This window comes from Helianthus annuus, chromosome 4, assembly GCF_002127325.2.
Source record: "Helianthus annuus cultivar XRQ/B chromosome 4, HanXRQr2.0-SUNRISE, whole genome shotgun sequence".
Taxonomy (NCBI): Eukaryota; Viridiplantae; Streptophyta; class Magnoliopsida; order Asterales; family Asteraceae; genus Helianthus; species Helianthus annuus.
In genome coordinates this window covers 55,186,980-55,207,514 of record NC_035436.2, presented here as the reverse complement: position 1 = coordinate 55,207,514, position 20,535 = coordinate 55,186,980, and the positions used below count along the sequence as shown (strand labels likewise).

Genomic DNA, 20,535 nt, shown 5'->3' with positions numbered 1-20,535 from the left:
ATAGAGTCTCGTGGGTTCGATACTCGGACTTCTTAGACTGTACTACATTGATCGGTATACTTGCCGATTGTGTGGTCTAGGTTTAGAGAGTATTAGTTTATATATATAGAACTTAAAATGTCTACGTTAGGATTAATTTAGTTAGGTTTAGTTAAACCACTTTGTACACATCAAAACGTCAAAAATCTCTACCCTCATTATTATTATTCTCATGGATTATTATATCATTTCTTGATCCTTGCTAAAACTTAATTGTATTGTCTTTTACTATGATAAATGGTTCATTCAATATTACTCAATAACGTTACCTGTTCAAAATTAAAGTGCGACACAAAACATCACCTACCCATGCATTTTGGGTGTAAACAACATCACCCAATTTTGTGATTTGAATTGTGTACACTTGTATTTAAGTAAACTACATATTGAAACGAGTGGCACACACTTTCTTGATTTGAAAACACATTTTTAATGTCCAAATACCACTAAACCTTCACTTGTAAAATTTTTAACCCATACTAATTTTGTATGTATGTGTGTGTGGGGTGGGGGGTGGGGGGCATCATACTCCAAAACCCCTAGGTCATAAATATTTGAAAAGACATAGTCACATGTTTACAAAATTAGGGTTTTAAAGATATAGTTACTTGTACACGTTTATGTGATTCGAATCACATACCCACGTGTTTTCCTAAAAGAACAAAGAAATTAATAGCTCAACAGTTTAAGTCTATCGATGCTAATTAACGGTCGATTTTCTAATCATTATAACATAACACCTTCTAGATTTGATTAAAACCATCCTCAACATAAGCATCAAAGTAAACTATATATTGAAAAAAGTGACATACACTTGTTTGATTTGAAACCACATCTTTTACGTCTAAATACCACTCAACTTTCACTTGCAAAATTTTTAACCCACACCAATTTTGTGGGGGGCAAACATCATACTTCTAAACCACCAGGTCATAAGTATTTGAAAACACATAATCACGTGTTTACAAAATAGCGTTTTAGAGAAATAATTAGCTGTACACGATGATACGATTCGGATCACACACCCACGTGTTTTCCAAAAAGAGCAAAAGATTAATATTTTAAGTCTATCAATGCTATTTAACGATCGATTTTCTAATCATTATGACATAATACTTTCTAAATTTGGTTTAAACCATCCTCAAAATAAATAAAAACAAAAAATCAATTTTCTCCAAAATTCAAAGATATTCAATGCTTTCCAAGTAGCAAGTTGCAACAACTAATCACATGTCTTAAACTCTCAATAATAATAAATTAACAACAAAAATAGGGTTTTTACACATTTACATGTTCATCTCGTCGCATCACACCCTACTACTATCCCTTTCTAGAACACACTTGTTCACAACAAACTAAATCATCACATCATATGAACAATCTGCTGAATTCATCGATCAATTTCAATCAAGTTTCACTCAATTCAATACTCTGCGGATCGTTATTGTGTTATTGAATCAATCAAGGTGGGCAATTGTTTGCCCACCCTAGAATCTTCCCCCTTCTTCGCAAGGTTGGGGTTAGGGTTTTGGGGGAGTAGTATTACCGGTACTGATAATATTGCAGAAGAGATGGCGGCTCCGCCTCAATCGTTCCGGTTTGGAGGTCCGGCGACCACCGCTGCAGCTGCCGGAAACATTGAGGCGCTTAATAGAGTGCTTGCTGACCTTTGTACTAGAGGAAACCCTAAGGTTTGTTAGTTTGATGGATTAGGGTTTTAGTTTGTGTGTTTTTGTATTGTGAATCTAGGTTTGTTTTGAATTGGATTGTGAAGAGTTTGGAGCTGCATTGTTGAAAATTTGAAGTAGGTGATTGGGTGATTGGATGACTGAATTGTGAACTTAGTTTATGTTTTTTGTGCTGGAACTTGTAACTGTCAGATTAAGGGTTTTTTTATTTTTATTTTAATTTTATTGAAGTGATTTAGGTTTTTGGGGTTATGATTGTGGTGCATTTATGTAGTTAGTGTGATTTGGATGTTATTAAGTGAAGTTCCTTTTACAGGACTCTGTGTGCTAGTGGAGTTTATCTAGTAGTTGAAACTTTGAAGCCTAGGTGTTTAATTATATTGAGGTTTACGGCATTGACGAATGCTAGGCTAGAGGGAGAAGCATAGTTGTCAATAGCGGCTATAGCGACCGCTATAGCGCGCTATGTAGCGAGGCGACCAAGTGTCGCTATCTGGGTCATAGCGTGAATAGCGACAATTAGGTTTTTTTTTAATGTAAATAGCAATTAGATATAGCTATAAAATAGCTGGATTTATAGTTTTTTTGTTAAATATACATGTAAAATAGCATATATACCAAGGTATTTTGATATAATATACATATAAAAGTTTTGAAAATTCTTTTTCTAGTGTATCGCTATTTATAAAATAGTGGTCGCTATTCGCTATGTAGCATATAGGTCCCTTGTCTGTCGCTATTCGATCAACAACTATGGGGAGAAGGTATATGATGGGAAATTGTATTTTTTTTAATGTTTAAAGTGTTTTACGTTTGGTTATATAGAACAAATAAACTAAGCTATTCACTACTAAAAACTAGCGCTACTTCTAACTATAATAATAGAACTACCCACTACTATAAGTCTACGGTACTCTTAACAAGATAGCTCACGGACCTGTAGTGATTAATCAGTTATGCATTCAAGTTTTTTCTGTAGTATGGTATTTTGTTTTGCTTTTTGTAGAAAAGGGGTCAGGGGCTGTCTGTATGTAGTGATTAGTTCATCTAGTATCTGAATACTTTTGTGAATGAATGGCAGGATGGTTCTGCTTTGGCATTAAGAAAACATGTTGAAGAGGAGGCGCGTGCTCTTAATGGAGAAGCCTTTTCACGTTTCATGGATCAGTTATATGATAGAATTACTAGTCTTCTGGAGAGCAATGATGTTGCTGACAACTTAGGTGCTCTAAGGGCTACTGATGAACTGATAGACTTGAAACTTGGAGCGAGTGGCACCAAGGTTTCGAAGTTTTCTAATTACATGCGTATTGTATTTGATACCAAACGTGACCCCGAAATTTTGATACTCGCTAGTAAAGTCCTTGGCCATCTAGCCAGATCTGGCGGTGCCATGACAGCAGACGAGGTGGAATGCCAGGTGTGTATGATTTCATTCTTCCTACTGTATGTGGTATCTTATTGCTGTATATTAATTATTAATATTTATACCATCACAGGTGAAAAATGCACTACAATGGCTTGGTGGCGAGAGAGTTGAGTATCGCCGCTTTGCTGCTGTTCTAATCTTGAAGGTAAATGTTTGAGGTTTTGACGCAATTTTTAGTATTTTGCTGTAGAAGTGTTATTTTAATACTTTTTAAGTGATACTATGTCAATACTGAAACCAAGGCTATGCTGGGTTTGGCTTCCGTATGCTCTACTTATTTGCATCGTTTTTCATGAAACTTCATTGCTTTGTTTTTTGATTTCAGGAAATGGCTGAGAATGCTTCCACTGTTTTCAATGTTCATGTGCCTGAGTTCGTGGACGCCATTTGGGTGGCTTTGAGGGATCCAACATTAGCGGTACGGGAACGGGCTGTTGAGGCATTGCGTGCTTGCCTTCGTGTTATTGAAAAAAGAGAGACACGTTGGCGTGTGCAGTGGTTAGTGCATATACGAAGTCATTAATTGTTCTAGAAAGCTATACTTTCTCCCACGTCTTACTATTTGTGCAATTTGATTTTTTGACATCCGATGTCGGTCTTGAGTTACCTTCTTTTTTTGTTTTTCTTGTGCTTTTGTTTCTCTTGATCAATCGATCATTTACCGCTACTAAAGTTTGATGTTGAAGCGATGAATCCGTCATGAATCAGTGTCTGTAAGTAATAGTTGGCGGTAAATAGCATAAGATATACAGTAATATCACATCAATTTAACTGCCGTCAGTTTTCCTCACTGTCCCTGAAATTCCAGAAACTCTATTAATCTGACACTTGAATTTTCCGCTATAGCTTTTATGTTCTGGTATTGATATACAGTGATCATTGTATTAAGCTCTCAAATTTTCTCTCTTTGTTTTAATTATGCATGCTGTGTTAGTATATCAAGTATTCGTTGTTCAGGCTATTTGTACAGCGTGATTTGTAATTTATACTATTGATTTTGACAGGTACTACCGTATGTTTGAGGCCACACAAGATGGGTTAGGGAAAAACGCTTCTGTTCACAGCATTCATGGCTCTCTACTTGCAGTTGGGGAACTCTTGAGGTTGGTGTATATGTTGATATATAAAAATTATTTTGTTAACTATACATAATTTTTCTGAGCTATTGCCTAACCGTAAGCATACTGGTATATAGTCTTTAATTTTATTTGCTTGTAAGCTTCTCTTAACAAGTCTGTAAAGCTTCTTGCATGTTGTTATGACACCTTGATTGTTTAACAAATCTTGACTTTTCCATGGGACAGAAATACAGGTGAATTCATGATGTCAAGGTACAGAGAGGTTGCAGAAATTGTTCTTAGATATCTGGAGCATAGAAACCCTCTTGTTCGTCTCAGTATAACTTCCTTGCTTCCTCGGATTGCACATTTTCTACGTGATCGATTTGTGACGAACTATCTTACAGTTAGTCAAATTCTTCTCTCAGATCACTATTACATAGATGTCTTTGTAATAATCTTTTTAATTAAATGATAATGTCTAAACCTTGGGAGATGGGTTTGGTTGTAAACAGATATGCATGAATCATATCCTTGCGGTTCTCAAGATACCAACTGAACGTGCCAGTGGATTTATAGCTCTTGGGGAGATGGCTGGTGCTTTGGACGGTGAACTAGTCCACTACTTGCCGACAATAACATCTCACTTACGTGAAGCAGTATGTAAAATATATCACTTCAAAACATTCATTTTGTTTTGAAACTACACTAACCTTTGTGTACTTGCTGAATTTTCAGATTGCTCCTCGTAGAGGCAGACCCTCACTTGAGGCTTTGGCTTGTGTTGGAAACATTGCAAAAGCAATGGGTCCCGCCATGGAAACTCACGTGCGCTCTCTTTTGGACGCCATGTTTTCAGCTGGTCTTTCTTCAGTACTAGTAGAATCTCTTGAGCAGATAACCGTCAGGTACACTAGTTGTAAAGAAACTCTACTTTTGCATTTTATGAGGGGTTCTGACTAATAACAATGATGTGTATCTCAGCATTCCTTCATTACTGCCTACAATCCAAGATCGGTTGCTTGAAAGTATTTCGATGGTTCTATCGAAACCCCACAATACCCAAACAAAGACATCTGGAACTCCCAGTCGAGTCAACACGGCTAGCAACACGCAACAGGTGTCAGAGCTTAGTGGTTCTGCTCTGGAGCAGCTTGCATTACAAACACTAGCACGTTTCAACTTTAAGGTAACATTTAGCTGCTTAATAAGCAAAGCATGAATCCTGTTATTTATTGACTTATGTGTATGTAGGGCCATGATCTTCTTGAGTTTGCTAGAGAATCAGTTGTAGTTTATTTGGAAGACGATGATGGAGCCACACGCAAGGATGCTGCCCTTTGCTGCTGCAAATTAGTTGTAAATTCTTTCTCCATTGCACAATTCAGTCTTAGTAGGTCCAGTCGAGCTGGGGGCAAACGGAGACGTCTTATAGAAGAGGTTTGATAATCTTGTTCTCATTTACCATAAACTATTTGTACTCATTTGCTTGCAATTTTGTTAAGCTATGATTAGTGATTAGAATATAACTATTTTTGTGGAAGACCACTAGGGCATGCTAGTTGATATGGTATCAGTATATCTGGTGATGCATTCAGATTTCAGAATTATACTCGATTTGTAATTTTTATATAATAGTACATCAGATTATTAATGAATGTTGTCACTGCAGATTGTGGAGAAGCTGCTTATTGCAGCTGTAGCAGATGCTGATGTTTCTGTGCGGAACTCAATCTTCTCTTCCCTGCATGGGAATGAAGGGTTTGATGATTTCCTAGCCCAAGCTGATAGCTTGACTGCTATTTTTGCTGCTTTGAATGATGAGGTACACTGCAAAGTATCATATATGTTTGTTTGACATAAAACCCTCATCAAGGCAATGGTCACAGATAATGTTTGTGCTCTGTGTGTGTGTGTATGCGCGTGTGTGGTGGTGGTGGGGGGGGGGGGTGTTGGGGGTGGTTATAACGCAATTTTGATACCAACTCCTAAACTTTACCATACACATTTATGCTTGCATTCATGTCTGCTATAAATCATAATTGAGGACTGGAGTGGAGAAAGAATGATAATAGAGGTTCTACACCCATTGATCATACTAAAAAAATGTATATGTAATGCCAGCTTAATGCTAGTCATGAATGAAATTATCTTACAAGGATATGAAAGAAGTTGCCATCAATACCATAGCTATCCAGTTTAGTGACATTCTGAAATAGAAAATTCTGGGCTTGTTATCGTACCATATTTAGCAGAGAGGCTGCTGGCGTAGGAGACTATTAGTGATATTATTCTGTGTGCACTTGTAGCAAAAGCCAGTGATAGTGTGTGATTCTTTGCATACTAGGTGAGAAAATCAATCACTTAATTGTGTGGTCTGGAGATGACTTAATAGTACTTGCACTGAACATCTCAGATAGTTGGTACTTCACCTGTTTAAAGTCAGTATGGTATGAAGTTCATGTGAAATCTTAATTCTCTAATGTATCTGAAGAGTTCAGGCTGGATTTGAAGTGAATACTGTATACATATGATATTCCGGCATATAGTCATCTTTTTGTATTGAGTAAGATGTGTGGAGTGTTAGGATCAAAAGCACACACGAACACAATCAAAAGCAGTAAATAACAGTATAACACGAGAGATTTCACGTGGTTCAATAACAGTGTGTAACCTACGTCCACGGGGCAACTAGGGTTTTTTTTTTTTATATTTTACAAGTACAAGAGATCAATATATTTGTTTATCTGTATATCTACTAGGATCTTCAAGTTCGTGAGTATGCAATCTCAGTAGCTGGTAGATTATCTGAAAAGAATCCTGCATATGTTTTTCCAGCACTTCGTCGCCACCTTATTCAGCTGTTAACTTATCTTGGGCAAAGGTCAAGTCAATCATTTTATTACTATTTTATTAATGCTTGATATGAGGTCTTATCTGACAACTTATACATCAAATTAATACTGCTCTTCATCTAACAGTGCTGATAGTAAATGCCGAGAAGAGAGTGCAAAATTGTTGGGTTGCCTTATCCGTAGTTGTGAACGACTTATACTTCCATATATTGCTCCAATACATAAGGTTTAATAAGCTTGCACATTATTTATTTTTTCATCAGTTTCTTGTATAGCTCAAATAAGCTTCTTGCAGGCGCTTTTGGCTAAACTATGTGAAGGAACAGCAGGAGTTAATGCCAACACTGGCATAATTAGTGGGGTTCTTGTGACCGTGGGGGATCTTGCTAGAGTGGTAAGTCGCTTGTGTTGGATTCTCTTTTGTTCGTGTTGGGTTTGGGTGCATGCTATTTGATGTAATATGAGCTCGCTTGTCAGAATCTATACTTTGTATTATTTGTTCTTTAGCGTTTAATGTCTTAACATGTTAGGGTAGTCTCTTTGAGCATAGCCTATCTTTACGCTTTGCGTTTTGTCTATCCTTGTTATGTTCAGGGTGGTTTTGCAATGCGAGAATATATTCCGGAGCTCATGCCAAGAATTGTTGAAGCTTTACTGGATGGAGCTGCTGCTACTAAACGTGAGGTTGCTGTTGCAACTCTTGGTCAAGTTGTACAGAGCACAGGGTATGTTGACTGTCTGCTTGTAATGTGTTTTTTTATGTTTATATTAATAATATGTCTTACAATAATTGGTTGTTTTTTGTTCATAGATATGTCATTACTCCATATAACGAATATCCGCTATTGCTTGGCTTACTCTTAAAGTTATTGAATGGTGAGCTAGCATGGTCAACACGTCGGGAAGTTCTAAAGGTATGTTATTAAGTGCTTTCATTGGCTTTTTGGGTAAATAGGTTTATGGCTTTATGCTAAAACTTTCTGGTAATGATGAATAGGTTCTTGGCATAATGGGTGCTTTAGATCCTCATGTTCATAAACGTAACCAGCAAAGCTTGCCAGGACCTCTTGGTGATGGTACTCGCACGACCAATGAAGCGGGCCCACACATTCAATCCAGTGATGAATTGCCGATGGATCTTTGGCCGTCATTTGCGACATCGGAAGATTATTTCTCCACTGTAAGTTTAACAAGAACAAGTAAATAAATGCATTAGCGTCGGTCATTCTTGTTTTTCAATTATCATTGATTATGTGCAGGTTGCTATCAATTCCCTCGTTCGGATACTTAGGGATCCATCGCTTTCTAGTTATCATCAAAAAGTTGTTGGGTCTCTCATGTTTATTTTCAAGGTTTGTTGACTTATAAAATGATATATGCGAGTTGTAACTTGTAAGTTTATTTTTGGCTTCGTTGATCTCTAATATCTTTTGTCCATTTATTTGTGCAAGATCAGTCAATGGGTCTTGGCTGCGTGCCATACTTGCCAAAGGTTAGTCCATTAATAATGTAATTCTGAAACATCGACCTTATATTTGTTTGTTCAGCTAGTGAGCCAAGAGCAACATAGCTTAATATGAACACAAGTTAATAATTCTATCACCATTTACGACTAACAGGAACATGTATCTTGCCTGCAAATTAATTTATAGCATTGTGAAAATGTGTGAAAATTATTGTTTATACAATGTTCGCTTATCGGATGTATTATGTTCTTTTGGCAGTTCTACGAAGTTCAATTGTCTTTTTGCCATGTACTATTAATTTTATCAATCTGTCGACTCTATACAATTATGATGCAACAAGTTATTTTTGTTTGGTTTCACTAATCTAGATAAATTTTCTATATATTCAGTGATTTTGTAAAAAGTTTGTGAAACTTTCTGATATATTTTATTCTAATCTATAGGTTTTACCTGACTTCTTTTACACAATTCGTAATTGTGATGATAGTCTAAAGGAGTTCATAACTTGGAAGCTTGGAACGCTTGTTTCGATCGTGCGGCAGGTAAAATAATGCTATATGCTGTATAAATACGAAGTTAATGTTTTTAGGTGTCACGGGATCATTCACCGTTTCTGGTTTTGCTTGTGTAGCACATTCGAAAATATCTACCAGAACTGCTCTCTTTAATATCAGAATTATGGTCATCATTCAGTCTACCCGCAGCTAAACGCCCTGTTCATGGACCACCGGTAAAGTGTGCTTGTATGTTTGGTATTGATATCTTTGTACGGTGCAATTATGTCGATGAAACGTAACTTAATTGTTTATGTATAATGTATTCAGATCCTACACCTAGTTGAACAGCTTTGTCTGGCTCTCAATGATGAGTTCAGGAGATATCTTCCTGTTATTCTCCCAGGCTGCATTCAAGTTCTGAGTGATGCTGAAAGGTGTAATGATTACACATATGTTCGGGATATTCTTCGCACATTGGAAGTATTTGGTGGTTAGTTATGTGTGATTGTGGTGATAACAGAATAAATAAATGTCAAACATGTCCGAATTACGCAATGTAACTTTGCTGTACAGGAACATTGGATGAACATATGCATCTGCTTCTTCCTGCGCTCATACGATTATTTAAAGTGGACGCTTCTGTTGACATCAGGCGCGCTGCTATAAAGACTTTGATAAGATTAATTCCCCGTGTTCAGGTTGAATTAATTCTATGGCTTTCAAAAGAGTTATTGTGATATATTTGTTAAAATTTGATTGAATTCCATTACTTCTGTTTAAAAACTAGGTTACAGGTCACATATCAGCACTCGTGCATCACCTTAAGCTTGTATTGGATGGGTATGCTGTTTTCCCCTATATCATGTGACTTTGTGTCATTTTACGTTTGCATGAGTATTTACTCATTGAAGTACTTTGATAAATAGTTTTTTATTTTCTTTGACAATGTTATCTTTGTGTATGCAGAAAAAATGATGAGCTACGGAAGGATGCTGTGGATGCACTTTGTTGTTTGGCACACGCTCTTGGCGAGGACTTCTCTATCTTCATTCCATCAATTCATAAACTTCTTCTGAAGCATCGCTTGCGGGTATCCTTTCTAATCTTCTGTTTATTTGTAGTTTCCTGTGAAAATCATGTGCTAGTTTGTAGATAATGAAATTTATAAAATTATTTTGCTTTCAGCACAAGGAATTTGAAGAAATTGAGGGGAGGTTGCAAAGGCGCGGACCTTTAGTCGGGGGCAGTGTGGCAGCACAAAAGTCAATCCGACAGCCTCCTGTTGAGGTTATTAGTGATCCTTTGAGTGATATGGAGAATGATCCTTATGAAGATGTGAACAAACAACTCAAAGTTCATCAGGTATATATATTAGCAACTCAAACTTAAACAATACGTAAAGTAACTGAAGTCATTAACATGTGACTTGTTGTTAATCATTGGGTCCCACAGGTTAATGATGGTCGGTTACGTGCTGCTGGAGAAGCCTCTCAGCGTAGCACAAAAGAAGATTGGGCAGAATGGATGAGGCATTTCAGCATTGAATTGCTGAAGGAATCACCTTCTCCAGCTCTACGAACATGTGCTAGGCTTGCACAGCTACAGGTTATGCTAAATCTATCTTTTCTTTTGTAAATAGTTATCTTTGAGTTTCATATTGTTAACTAACAATATCTGCAGCCTTTTGTTGGACGAGAGCTGTTTGCAGCAGGTTTTGTTAGCTGCTGGTCACAGCTCCATGAGTCTAGTCAAAAAGCCCTTGTTCGCAGTTTGGAGATGGCATTTTCTTCTCCTAATATACCCCCTGAAATTCTTGCAACTCTGTTAAACTTGGTATGACCTTCTTACCCTTTGTGTTCATTTTTCAAAATGTGAAAATGGCAACTTCTTAATACTTTTTTTTAATATGAAGATTCTCGATCTATAGATCTTACACTTAGAGCACTCACAGTGGAGTCTGTATCCCTATCTCCATCCTTAAAATTTAGATAAAAATAGTAAAATACAGAGAATGGAAAAAATAACTACCTACATCCCATTGTCTAAAATAGAAAACATATAGAGAGGCTATAGTGAATCCTCCAAATATAGAGACTGACTATTCATTCTCCATATGCATCTCTGTAAATGTTTGTGAGTGATTGTGACTTTGTGAGTGTAAGAAAGAGAAAAATTAATATGAAAAAAACAAAACGTTATTTAACTGAATGAATACAGATAGATATAGAGAATGGGATGTGGGGAGTTTGTAAACGGTGAACAAAATTAACGATGAAGATGTATTATAGCTAAATTATAGTGACGGAGATAGAGAAGTCATTGTGGATGCTCTAATGCATTTTTTGTCGCATTAGGTCTAGACATTGGTGTATATTTAAGTTGTGTGTATACAGACACACACATGAAGACAGATAACCAAGAGAAACAGATCTCGCTTTCTAAGTGTTGCTTGTAGTGAGTTTCTACTGAATCTTAAATCAATTGGCAATTCTTATTTTACAGGCGGAGTTCATGGAACATGACGAGAAACCCCTTCCTATTGATATTCGCCTCCTTGGTGCTCTTGCTGAAAAGGTGTGATGGCTTACAAAGTTGTATACTTGTATATATAAACTTCTGATGCATGCGCTTACGTTTCATTTTCACGGCATTGTTTGTTTATACGCCTAAATCTTATGCAGTGTCGAGCATTTGCCAAGGCTTTGCATTACAAAGAGATGGAATTCGAAGGAGCACTTACCAAGAAGATGGATGCAAATCCTGTTGCTGTAGTCGAAGCACTCATTCATATAAACAATCAGTTACATCAGCATGAGGTGTATAGATATAATATTCTCTGTAGTTTCATATATCTGGTTTTTCATGTGAATGTGCGACAGTATTGACATAAATATTAATTTAGGCTGCAGTTGGAATATTGACCTACGCTCAACAACGTCTGGATGTGCAACTGAAAGAATCATGGTATATTATCTAGGATGACGTCATCCTGAAATCACTTTCACTTTCGTATTTCTTCTATAACTGTATCTTGGTTCTGCAAAAGTTCCTTATAAGTACCATAACTAAATAGTTGTGTTGCTTGCAAATACAAGGTATGAGAAATTGCAGCGGTGGGATGATGCCCTTAAGGCATACACTGCAAAATCTGCTCAGGCATCAAGTCAACATCTCATTTTGGATGCTACGTTAGGTATTGTTTAAGATATGAGATGTTCTGAATTTTCAGTACTTATCTGCTATGTGCTTGTAATATTTATTGTTTTTCTTATTAAGCTATGCATTTACCTGTGATTAGGACGGATGAGGAGCCTTGCTGCACTGGCTCGGTGGGAAGAGCTTAACAACATGTGCAGGGATTATTGGACATCGGCTGAGCCAGCTGCTCGCTTAGAAATGGCACCAATGGTCTGTTGATAACATATATGACTCTCAACCATATTTGGTTGCGTTTGCATCAGTCTTATTATTATTCTTCTCTATGCCTCAGGCTGCTAATGCTGCCTGGAACATGGGCGAGTGGGATCAGATGGCAGAATACGTATCTAAATTGGACGATGGTGATGAAACTAAACTCAGAGTGTTAGGAAATACTGCTGCTACTGGTGATGGTGGCAGCAATGGCACATTCTTCAGGGCTGTTCTGTTAGTTCGTAGGGGAAAGGTACTGTTTGGATTATGGATTTGTTCGGTTCTTTTTGTTTGCTTGGATAATTTTCAACTTTTTTTATTTTTTGCAGTATGATGAAGCACGCGAATATGTGGAAAGAGCAAGAAAATGCTTGGCAACTGAGCTTGCTGCATTGGTTAGTTTATCTTTTATAAGTATAATATTTTTTTTTTTCCAGCCTTGTTATTGTAAAGAGTAAATTTCATTTTTGGTCTTTGTGGTTGGTGTTAAATTACAATTTATGTGGACATGCAATAGTTTGTTATCACATAAAAAAGCATTTGAGTGGTGTTTAGATTTCTGCTTGTTTACTATATTGTAGGTCCTCGAGAGCTATGAACGAGCATACAGTAATATGGTTCGTGTTCAACAGTTGTCAGAGTTAGAGGAGGTATTTCTTTTCGGTATTTTCTAAGGTTCTGTTGTGCGGCTTTAACCGAATTTTCTGTTTTCGATTCTGGAGTTTAATGTTTTTATTATTTTGATTTCTGACAGGTCATTGATTACTGTACTCTTCCTGTTGGAGATTCAGTTGCTGAGGGGCGAAGAGCGCTCATACGTAACATGTGGAATGAGCGAATTAAAGGCACAAAACGAAATGTTGAGGTATGCAATCAAAGTATTGGGACATGCATTACCTTATGGGTCTGTTTGGTATGTGGTAATGGAGTGGACGAGAGAATGGAATGGACGAGGTAATGGAATTGACAAAGGAATGAAATGGATCATTCCATTCCATGGTCTTGTTTGGTTACCATGTGGGAATGGAATGAATCATTACCTTGTAGTGTTTGGTGGGCAGGAAAAGAAGAAGGAACAAAATTGGAGATGGGTGACGGTAGTCGATGTCGGCGGCGGTTGGTGGCAGCGATGGCGGCAGTGGCGGTGGTAGGTTGTGGCGGCAGTGATGCTGGTGTTCGGTGGCGGAGGGTTGCGATGGTCGGAAGTGGTGCCGATGTTGTGGCGAAGGGTGGTGGCGGCGGGTGGGCGGTGTTAGTGGTGGTGGTGGTGGCCGGTGGTGGCGACGGTGGTGGGCTGTGGTGGTGGTGGTCGGTGGTGTTTGGTAATTGATGGTGGCGTTGGTGCCGATGTTTGGTGGCGGAGGGGGTGGTTGCGGCGGCGGGTGGTGGTGGCATTTGTCGGTGGCTAGTGGTGGAGGTGGTGGGAGGTGTTGGTGATGAAGGTGGGAGAGGGAATGAAATGGAAAAAAAAACAAGGGGTGTGGATGGAATGAATTTGAGGAAATGGAATGCCATATGTAATGGGTGATTCCCTTACCTTGACCAACCAAACACATTTTTTTCCATTCCCTCTCTCATTCCTGTATACCAAACACTACCTATGTTTTTGTATCTGATTATAAGTTTTTGTGAAGGTTATTAATTTTTTAATTCTTTTCTTTATAGGTTTGGCAAGCTCTTTTGGCAGTCAGGTCACTTGTACTACCTCCTACTGAAGACAGTGAAACCTGGCTAAAATTTGCTTCACTTTGCCGGAAAAGTGGTAGGATTAGTCAAGCCAAATCCACTTTAATCAAACTTTTGCAGGTTTGTTTTGTATATTAGTTAGATGTCAACATTGGTGTTTTTCTCTGAAACTTGTAATTTACTTATCACTACTATTACATAGTTTGACCCAGAAACAACTCCGGAAACTGTACGATATCATGGGCCACCACAAGTGATATTTGCCTACCTAAAATACCAATGGTCACTTGGGGAGGATCAGAAGCGCAAGGAAGCTTTTGCGAGGTTGCAGGTAGGTTTATCATTTTGTTTATTTTTATTTTTAGAAGTTATAACAGAGACAACTTTTATAATTAATTATTGGCTTTTTTTTCTTGTTGCATATTAGGATCTTGCCATAGAGCTTTCAAGTACGTCTGGTCTTCAACCATCACCACCGCCTGGTTTGGTGGGTGTTCCGAATGTATCACTTATGGCACGTGTATATCTGAAACTCGGATTATGGCAATGGGCTCTTTCTCCTGGTCTTGATGATGATTCTATACAAGGTTGGCTGCCGTAACTTTTGAGTTTCATTTTTTTCTAAATACACTTTTATAATTAATTATCTTTCACCTTGTAGAAATTCTTAGCTCATTCAGGCATGCGACTCATTGTGCCACAAAACGGGCAAAAGCGTGGCATACTTGGGCTCTTTTCAATACAGCAGTCATGTCTCATTACACACTCAGAGGTCTTCCTAATTTTGCTGCACAATTTGTAGTAGCGGCAGTCACTGGATATTTTCATTCTATTGCGTGCGCAGCACATGCTAAGGGCGTAGATGATAGCTTGCAGGTAAGTCACTACCTTAGTTTTCTTAATTAATTTCTCTGTTTTAAGTCACAATTTGTATGTTTTTTAATGCTTTTGAGATGCAATTATGGTTTACAGGATATCCTTCGACTTCTGACTTTGTGGTTTAACCATGGAGCTACTGCCGAGGTTCAAACAGCATTGCAGAGAGGATTTCAACATGTTAATATCAACACGTGGTTGGTTGTTTTACCTCAGATTATTGCCAGAATACATTCAAATAATCATGCTGTGAGAGAATTGATACAATCTCTTCTGGTTCGCATAGGACAATGCCACCCACAGGTCTGTTCTTGTTTTTAAGCATATGTATCAGCACCAGATAGACTTATCTGTTTCAACTGTGTTTCAGGCTCTTATGTACCCTCTTCTTGTGGCTTGTAAGTCAATAAGCAACTTGCGTAAAGCTGCAGCTCAAGAAGTGGTTGACAAAGTTCGACAGCACAGTGGTGTGTTGGTGGATCAGGTAAAATTATAACAATGACTGTTGATATGTTTTGCTTTTGATTTCTGGATTTAAGCTGATAGCTGGATTTCTATACATGAAGGCACAACTTGTATCGGAGGAGTTGATTAGGGTTGCAATTCTTTGGCATGAAATGTGGCATGAGGCACTAGAAGAAGCTAGTCGCTTGTATTTTGGTGAACATAACATTGAGGGAATGCTTAAGGTTTTAGAGCCATTGCATGAAATGCTTGAAGAAGGTGCAATGAGGAACAACACAACCATAAAAGAGAAAGCTTTTATTCAGGTATGTCCCCAGATTGGATATGGTTTATTCTTATATTCTCTCATAAGGTTCTTGTATTGTTTGTGCAACACTCCGCTTTGACATATCTGTATGGAATTTCAGACATATCATCATGAATTATTGGAGGCCTATGAATGCTGTATGGAATATAAGAAATCCGGGAAAGACGCTGAGCTCACCCGGGTATGGTGTACCTGTATATTAATATATGTGGTGCATCAGTATCACTTACTAATAAATAATCTTTGTATCTATGGTTATGTTTAAAATGGTTTTTTCTTTCTTTCAGGCCTGGGATCTATACTATCATGTCTTTAGACGGATAGACAAGCAGCTTCAGTCTCTTACTACACTCGATCTTCAGGTAACCTTTTTCTTGTATTCACATGCTTGTGAAAAGTTCTCTTAGGATTATGGTTAGTTTGTGGCTCCTGTTTACCCTATGAACTCTTGTTATTGCTTTTAACTTTACTATGTGGTTGTTTTTCTTGTGCAAATTAGTCGGTTTCTCCCGAATTAGTAGAGTGCCGTGACTTGGAGCTTGCTGTTCCTGGGACCTACCGTGCAGGTATTGTATACTCATATCAGTGTGTTTCGGTTAGTCCTTGAATAACAGAAGTTTAACTAATATATAACCCAAATCAACCCCTTCGTAAGTAAATGTGATCAACTTACCACCTGTACTGATATACTTGCATGCATCACATTTTTCAGATTCACCAGTGGTGACAATTGCATCGTTTGCACCACAACTTGTCGTCATTACATCCAAACAACGACCCAGAAAATTGACTATTCATGGCAGTGACGGGGAAGATTATGCCTTTTTGCTTAAAGGGCATGAAGATCTACGACAAGATGAAAGAGTCATGCAGGTTCTCATCACTGTTCCTGATACTAAGATCCTTTCCATAATATTAATATCAATTAGAGTTGCTTACCACCTTTTTCCATTTGCCAGCTCTTTGGTTTAGTAAATACTCTACTGGAAAATTCTAGAAAAACTTCAGAAAAAGATCTTTCCATTCAGCGATACGAGGTTATTCCGTTATCTCCAAATAGTGGGTTGATAGGGTGGGTCCCAAATTGTGACACCTTGCACCAACTCATTCGAGAGTACAGGGATGCCCGCAAGGTTTTTTTTTTCTCCCTTCTCTTATAACTTATATACATAAAGTTTTGCCGTCCTATTGATTCCTGATTCTTGTGTAGATCACCCTGAATCAAGAGCATAAATACATGCTTAGTTTTGCTCCAGATTACGATCACTTGCCACTTGTAGCCAAAGTGGAAGTATTTGAGTATGCCCTCGATAATACGGAAGGAAACGATTTGGCAAGGGTATGTGTGTTTATGTACTTAAAATATATCGTACGCAATCTTTGTTTTTGCTGCCAGAAATACCTTCTGCTAGTAACACAGGAATATACATATAGATTCATAACTGTTTCTTGTATGTATGTTTCTGTCATGTAGGTGCTTTGGCTAAAAAGCCGCACTTCAGAAGTGTGGCTGGACAGAAGGACTAATTATACACGAAGTTTGGCTGTTATGAGTATGGTATGATATCTCCTCAACATCCTATGTGTTTTCTTTTAATGTGTCAAATATTCAGTTTCATTTAATTTGTATCTTTGCATTTTAATTAAGTGTTTATAGAAACTAATGACACATGTTACAGGTTGGTTACCTTCTTGGTTTAGGTGATCGGCACCCCAGCAATCTTATGTTGCATCGCTTCAGGTACCTCATAATCATAGATCGGGTGTCTTTATTTGTATCCTACCTAGTATTGTCATTATTGTTGAGTATCCGAGTGTTGATACGCAGTGGGAAGATCTTGCATATTGATTTTGGAGATTGCTTTGAAGCATCAATGAATCGTGAGAAGTTCCCTGAAAAGGTATACTTACTTCCTTTTAACTTTTTTTATTAATGTCATTTATGCTATAAACTTACTCTGTATACTGTTGCAGGTTCCTTTCCGATTGACTAGAATGCTTGTAAAGGCTATGGAAGTTAGCGGCCTTGAAGGGAATTTCCGTTCAACTTGTGAAAATGTGATGCAAGTTCTACGAACAAATAAAGATAGTGTGATGGCTATGATGGAGGTACCAGATACGATAAACAGATACGACTTTAGATTATCGACTTAGATATATGCAAAATATTTTAAATGCTGTTTCGCTTGGTTTCAGGCCTTCGTCCATGATCCACTTATAAATTGGCGTCTTTTCAATTTCAATGAAGTGACACAAATGTCAACCCTTGCCACCACAAACGCCCAGCCTGCTGTAACTGGTGAAGAAGCAGCTACAAATCCTCTTCTTCAACCACAACGGGGTGCTCGTGAACGCGAGCTTTTACAGGTTTCTTATCCATCATTTTATATTGATTGTACAAGTCAGAACACCTGTACATTATAATCGTTTTTATTATTTTTATTATTATTATAAGTATAATATGAGGACTAATAATAATTATTGTTTTCTGTAGGCTGTCCATCAACTTGGTGATGCTAACGAGGTTTTGAATGAACGGGCAGTGGTAGTTATGGCACGGATGAGCAATAAGCTTACGGGTCGTGATTTCTCAACATGTTCTACATTACCAACCACCGCCCCAGCCGAAAACACTGGTTTAATTTCTGGAGATACTCGTGAAGCGGATCATGGTTTATCTGTTAAGCTACAAGTTCAAAAGCTAATTTTACAGGCCACTTCCCATGAAAATTTGTGCCAAAATTACGTTGGGTACGTCTTCAATACAACCCTTATTTGGTCGGTCATATGTAGAAACTTATACATCTTTATTATCAGAAGAGTTTGAACCGCATTTTATAACCCTTTTTGTGCATAACATATAAATCATTTGACTGTTTATATTAAAGTTACATAATTTATAGAGTAAATTACGATTTTGGCCCATGTGGTTATATCACTTTTACTATTTTAGCCCAAAAAAGATTTTTTTTAACAACTGAGCCCCCAATGTTTTTTTTCTAACCTTTTGGCCCCTAACGTCTTTTTTTCTAACCCTTTTGATCCCTAACATTTAATGGATGGAGTTAGTGTTAGGGGCCAAAAGGTTTGGAAAAAAAGACGTTGGGGGCTCAGATGTTAAAAAGTTCTTTTTTGGGTTAAAAGGGTAAAAGTGATATAACCACAGGGGCCAAAATCGTAATCTACTCTAATTTATATTATCTCAGTTTTAATAATAACCCAAAATTGATTAAAACAGGTTTTATGCATTAAAAAACACTATGGACTGACTTGTTGATTTGTGCATGCAGGTGGTGTCCATTCTGGTAAAATCAAAGTTAATTAATGTACATATACATACAGCACTGCATATATTTAGGGGCTCTCCTGTAATTTATGTAAACAAGGATTATTTATTATAGGGGTGTTAATGTATGTATATAATTTGAAACTGTTTTTGGATGTGAACTTGTGTGACTTTGCAAACAAGTCTTGCGCCCCCCCCCCCCCCCCCCCCCCCCCCCTTTTTCTGACATATACTCCCTCCACCATAAATGGTTGGTAATTAAGGGACGTAAACTACTTCTCACTAGGGATGAGCGTGGTATTGATATCGTACTGAAAATACCGGTACCGAAATATACGGTATGGTATGGAACCGGTACGTTACCGGTATTTGAAGGTAAAATTTGGTATTTTCCCGATACCGAACCGATACCGAAAATGTCAAAAAGTGGGTACTGGTACCGAAAAAATTCGGTACGGTACAGGTACTCAGTAGTCAGTACCAAATGCACATCTCTACTTCTCACAAGGAATTTCATCTTTTGTTGTACTGTACAAATTTAAGCTGTATATCATAAAACATGTGTATACGTGAAATCATTCAACTCCATGTCATGTAACTTAAAAAACAAGGGTTTTAGTTTTCTTATATAGCTCACGAGGATCTATTTGAATTTTGCGAGAACATTAACCAAAACGAAACCAAACACAAGATGCTAAAAGGTTACAATCTTAGGTTAGACGAGTTGGTATCCAGTCAGCAACGATTGGTTTGCATGGCGTTAACCTTGGTCCGATCCCATCTAGATGTATGTCTGTAAGGCCTCCTAATCCAAGATCTCACTCAGCTAAAGCCATCAACAGGTGTGCGGAATCCACCTGATGATTAACCACTGCAGATGAAACACTAGTATGCAAAGATTTGTGAGAGAAATCAAGAATACACTGAGTATTCTTGATGAGGAAGATGAATGACGTCACTCACACAAAGCAGCCGCCAGACAAAACACACACAATGATTAGGGTTAGGTGCACAGAATTTCACACAGAATCGCCGCCTTGTCTATTCCACATAAAGGCATATATACAAGGCAAAACCCGGACTTTCAAGACAAACTAGAAAGCCCAGACAAACAAACTACACAAAGCTCAGACCTTTTGTCCTATACAAAACTCAGACAAAAGGCTCTCCTAAAACTTGGACAAAATGTCCTAGGATAAAGTTGGGACTATCTTTCACTATATGTACAATAAAGACCCTACAAAATGGGAGACATGCACTTATCACCTAAAGTGCATTAACAAACTCCCCCTTGATCAGTGCATGGTCTTCATTGGTCTTGAGATCTTCATACTCTCTTCGAGAAGTTGCTTCCTGCCCAGACCTTGTTCTTCACACAGAACTGAACCACCTTGATGAACTGGACCGCTAGAACACGATCTTCTTCATTGCATTTTAGAGGCAGGCGACGAAGCTTCTTCAAAACTTCCATC

At 37.8% G+C, this 20,535-nt stretch overlaps 1 protein-coding gene across 1 annotated transcript; it reads left to right on the top strand.

Annotated features, from left to right (window-relative positions):
• Positions 1-1,321: 1,321 nt before the first annotated feature.
• Positions 1,322-19,220, top strand: LOC110936449 (serine/threonine-protein kinase TOR). The gene is made up of 57 exons (XM_022178844.2): positions 1,322-1,730; positions 2,809-3,147; positions 3,227-3,301; positions 3,482-3,654; positions 4,161-4,259; positions 4,461-4,620; positions 4,730-4,873; positions 4,953-5,122; positions 5,199-5,403; positions 5,469-5,654; positions 5,887-6,039; positions 6,977-7,098; positions 7,196-7,295; positions 7,365-7,463; positions 7,664-7,794; positions 7,881-7,983; positions 8,067-8,249; positions 8,329-8,421; positions 8,526-8,561; positions 8,979-9,077; positions 9,167-9,265; positions 9,360-9,522; positions 9,606-9,730; positions 9,820-9,872; positions 9,999-10,122; positions 10,218-10,394; positions 10,485-10,637; positions 10,713-10,865; positions 11,535-11,606; positions 11,714-11,848; positions 11,935-11,996; positions 12,128-12,225; positions 12,331-12,440; positions 12,523-12,696; positions 12,773-12,838; positions 13,025-13,093; positions 13,198-13,308; positions 14,109-14,249; positions 14,332-14,460; positions 14,557-14,716; positions 14,791-15,005; positions 15,102-15,308; positions 15,376-15,489; positions 15,572-15,775; positions 15,878-15,958; positions 16,065-16,139; positions 16,277-16,343; positions 16,490-16,650; positions 16,737-16,910; positions 16,988-17,116; positions 17,252-17,335; positions 17,457-17,518; positions 17,606-17,678; positions 17,752-17,886; positions 17,974-18,144; positions 18,272-18,528; positions 19,068-19,220. The coding sequence occupies exons 1-57, from the start codon at positions 1,611-1,613 to the stop codon at positions 19,084-19,086; spliced, it is 7,392 nt and encodes a 2,463-aa protein (XP_022034536.1). The 5' UTR covers positions 1,322-1,610; the 3' UTR covers positions 19,087-19,220.
• The last annotated feature ends 1,315 nt before the right edge of the window (positions 19,221-20,535 follow it).

Excerpts from the sequence above, each read along its gene's own strand:
- LOC110936449 (XM_022178844.2), top strand. The coding sequence starts at position 1,611 with ATGGCGGCTCCGCCTCAATCGTTCCGGTTTGGAGGTCCGGCGACCACC. Across the intron at positions 5,123-5,198 it reads CTTGAGCAGATAACCGTCAG|CATTCCTTCATTACTGCCTA; the intron begins GTACACTAGTTG and ends TGTGTATCTCAG. Across the intron at positions 7,795-7,880 it reads CAAGTTGTACAGAGCACAGG|ATATGTCATTACTCCATATA; the intron begins GTATGTTGACTG and ends TTTTGTTCATAG.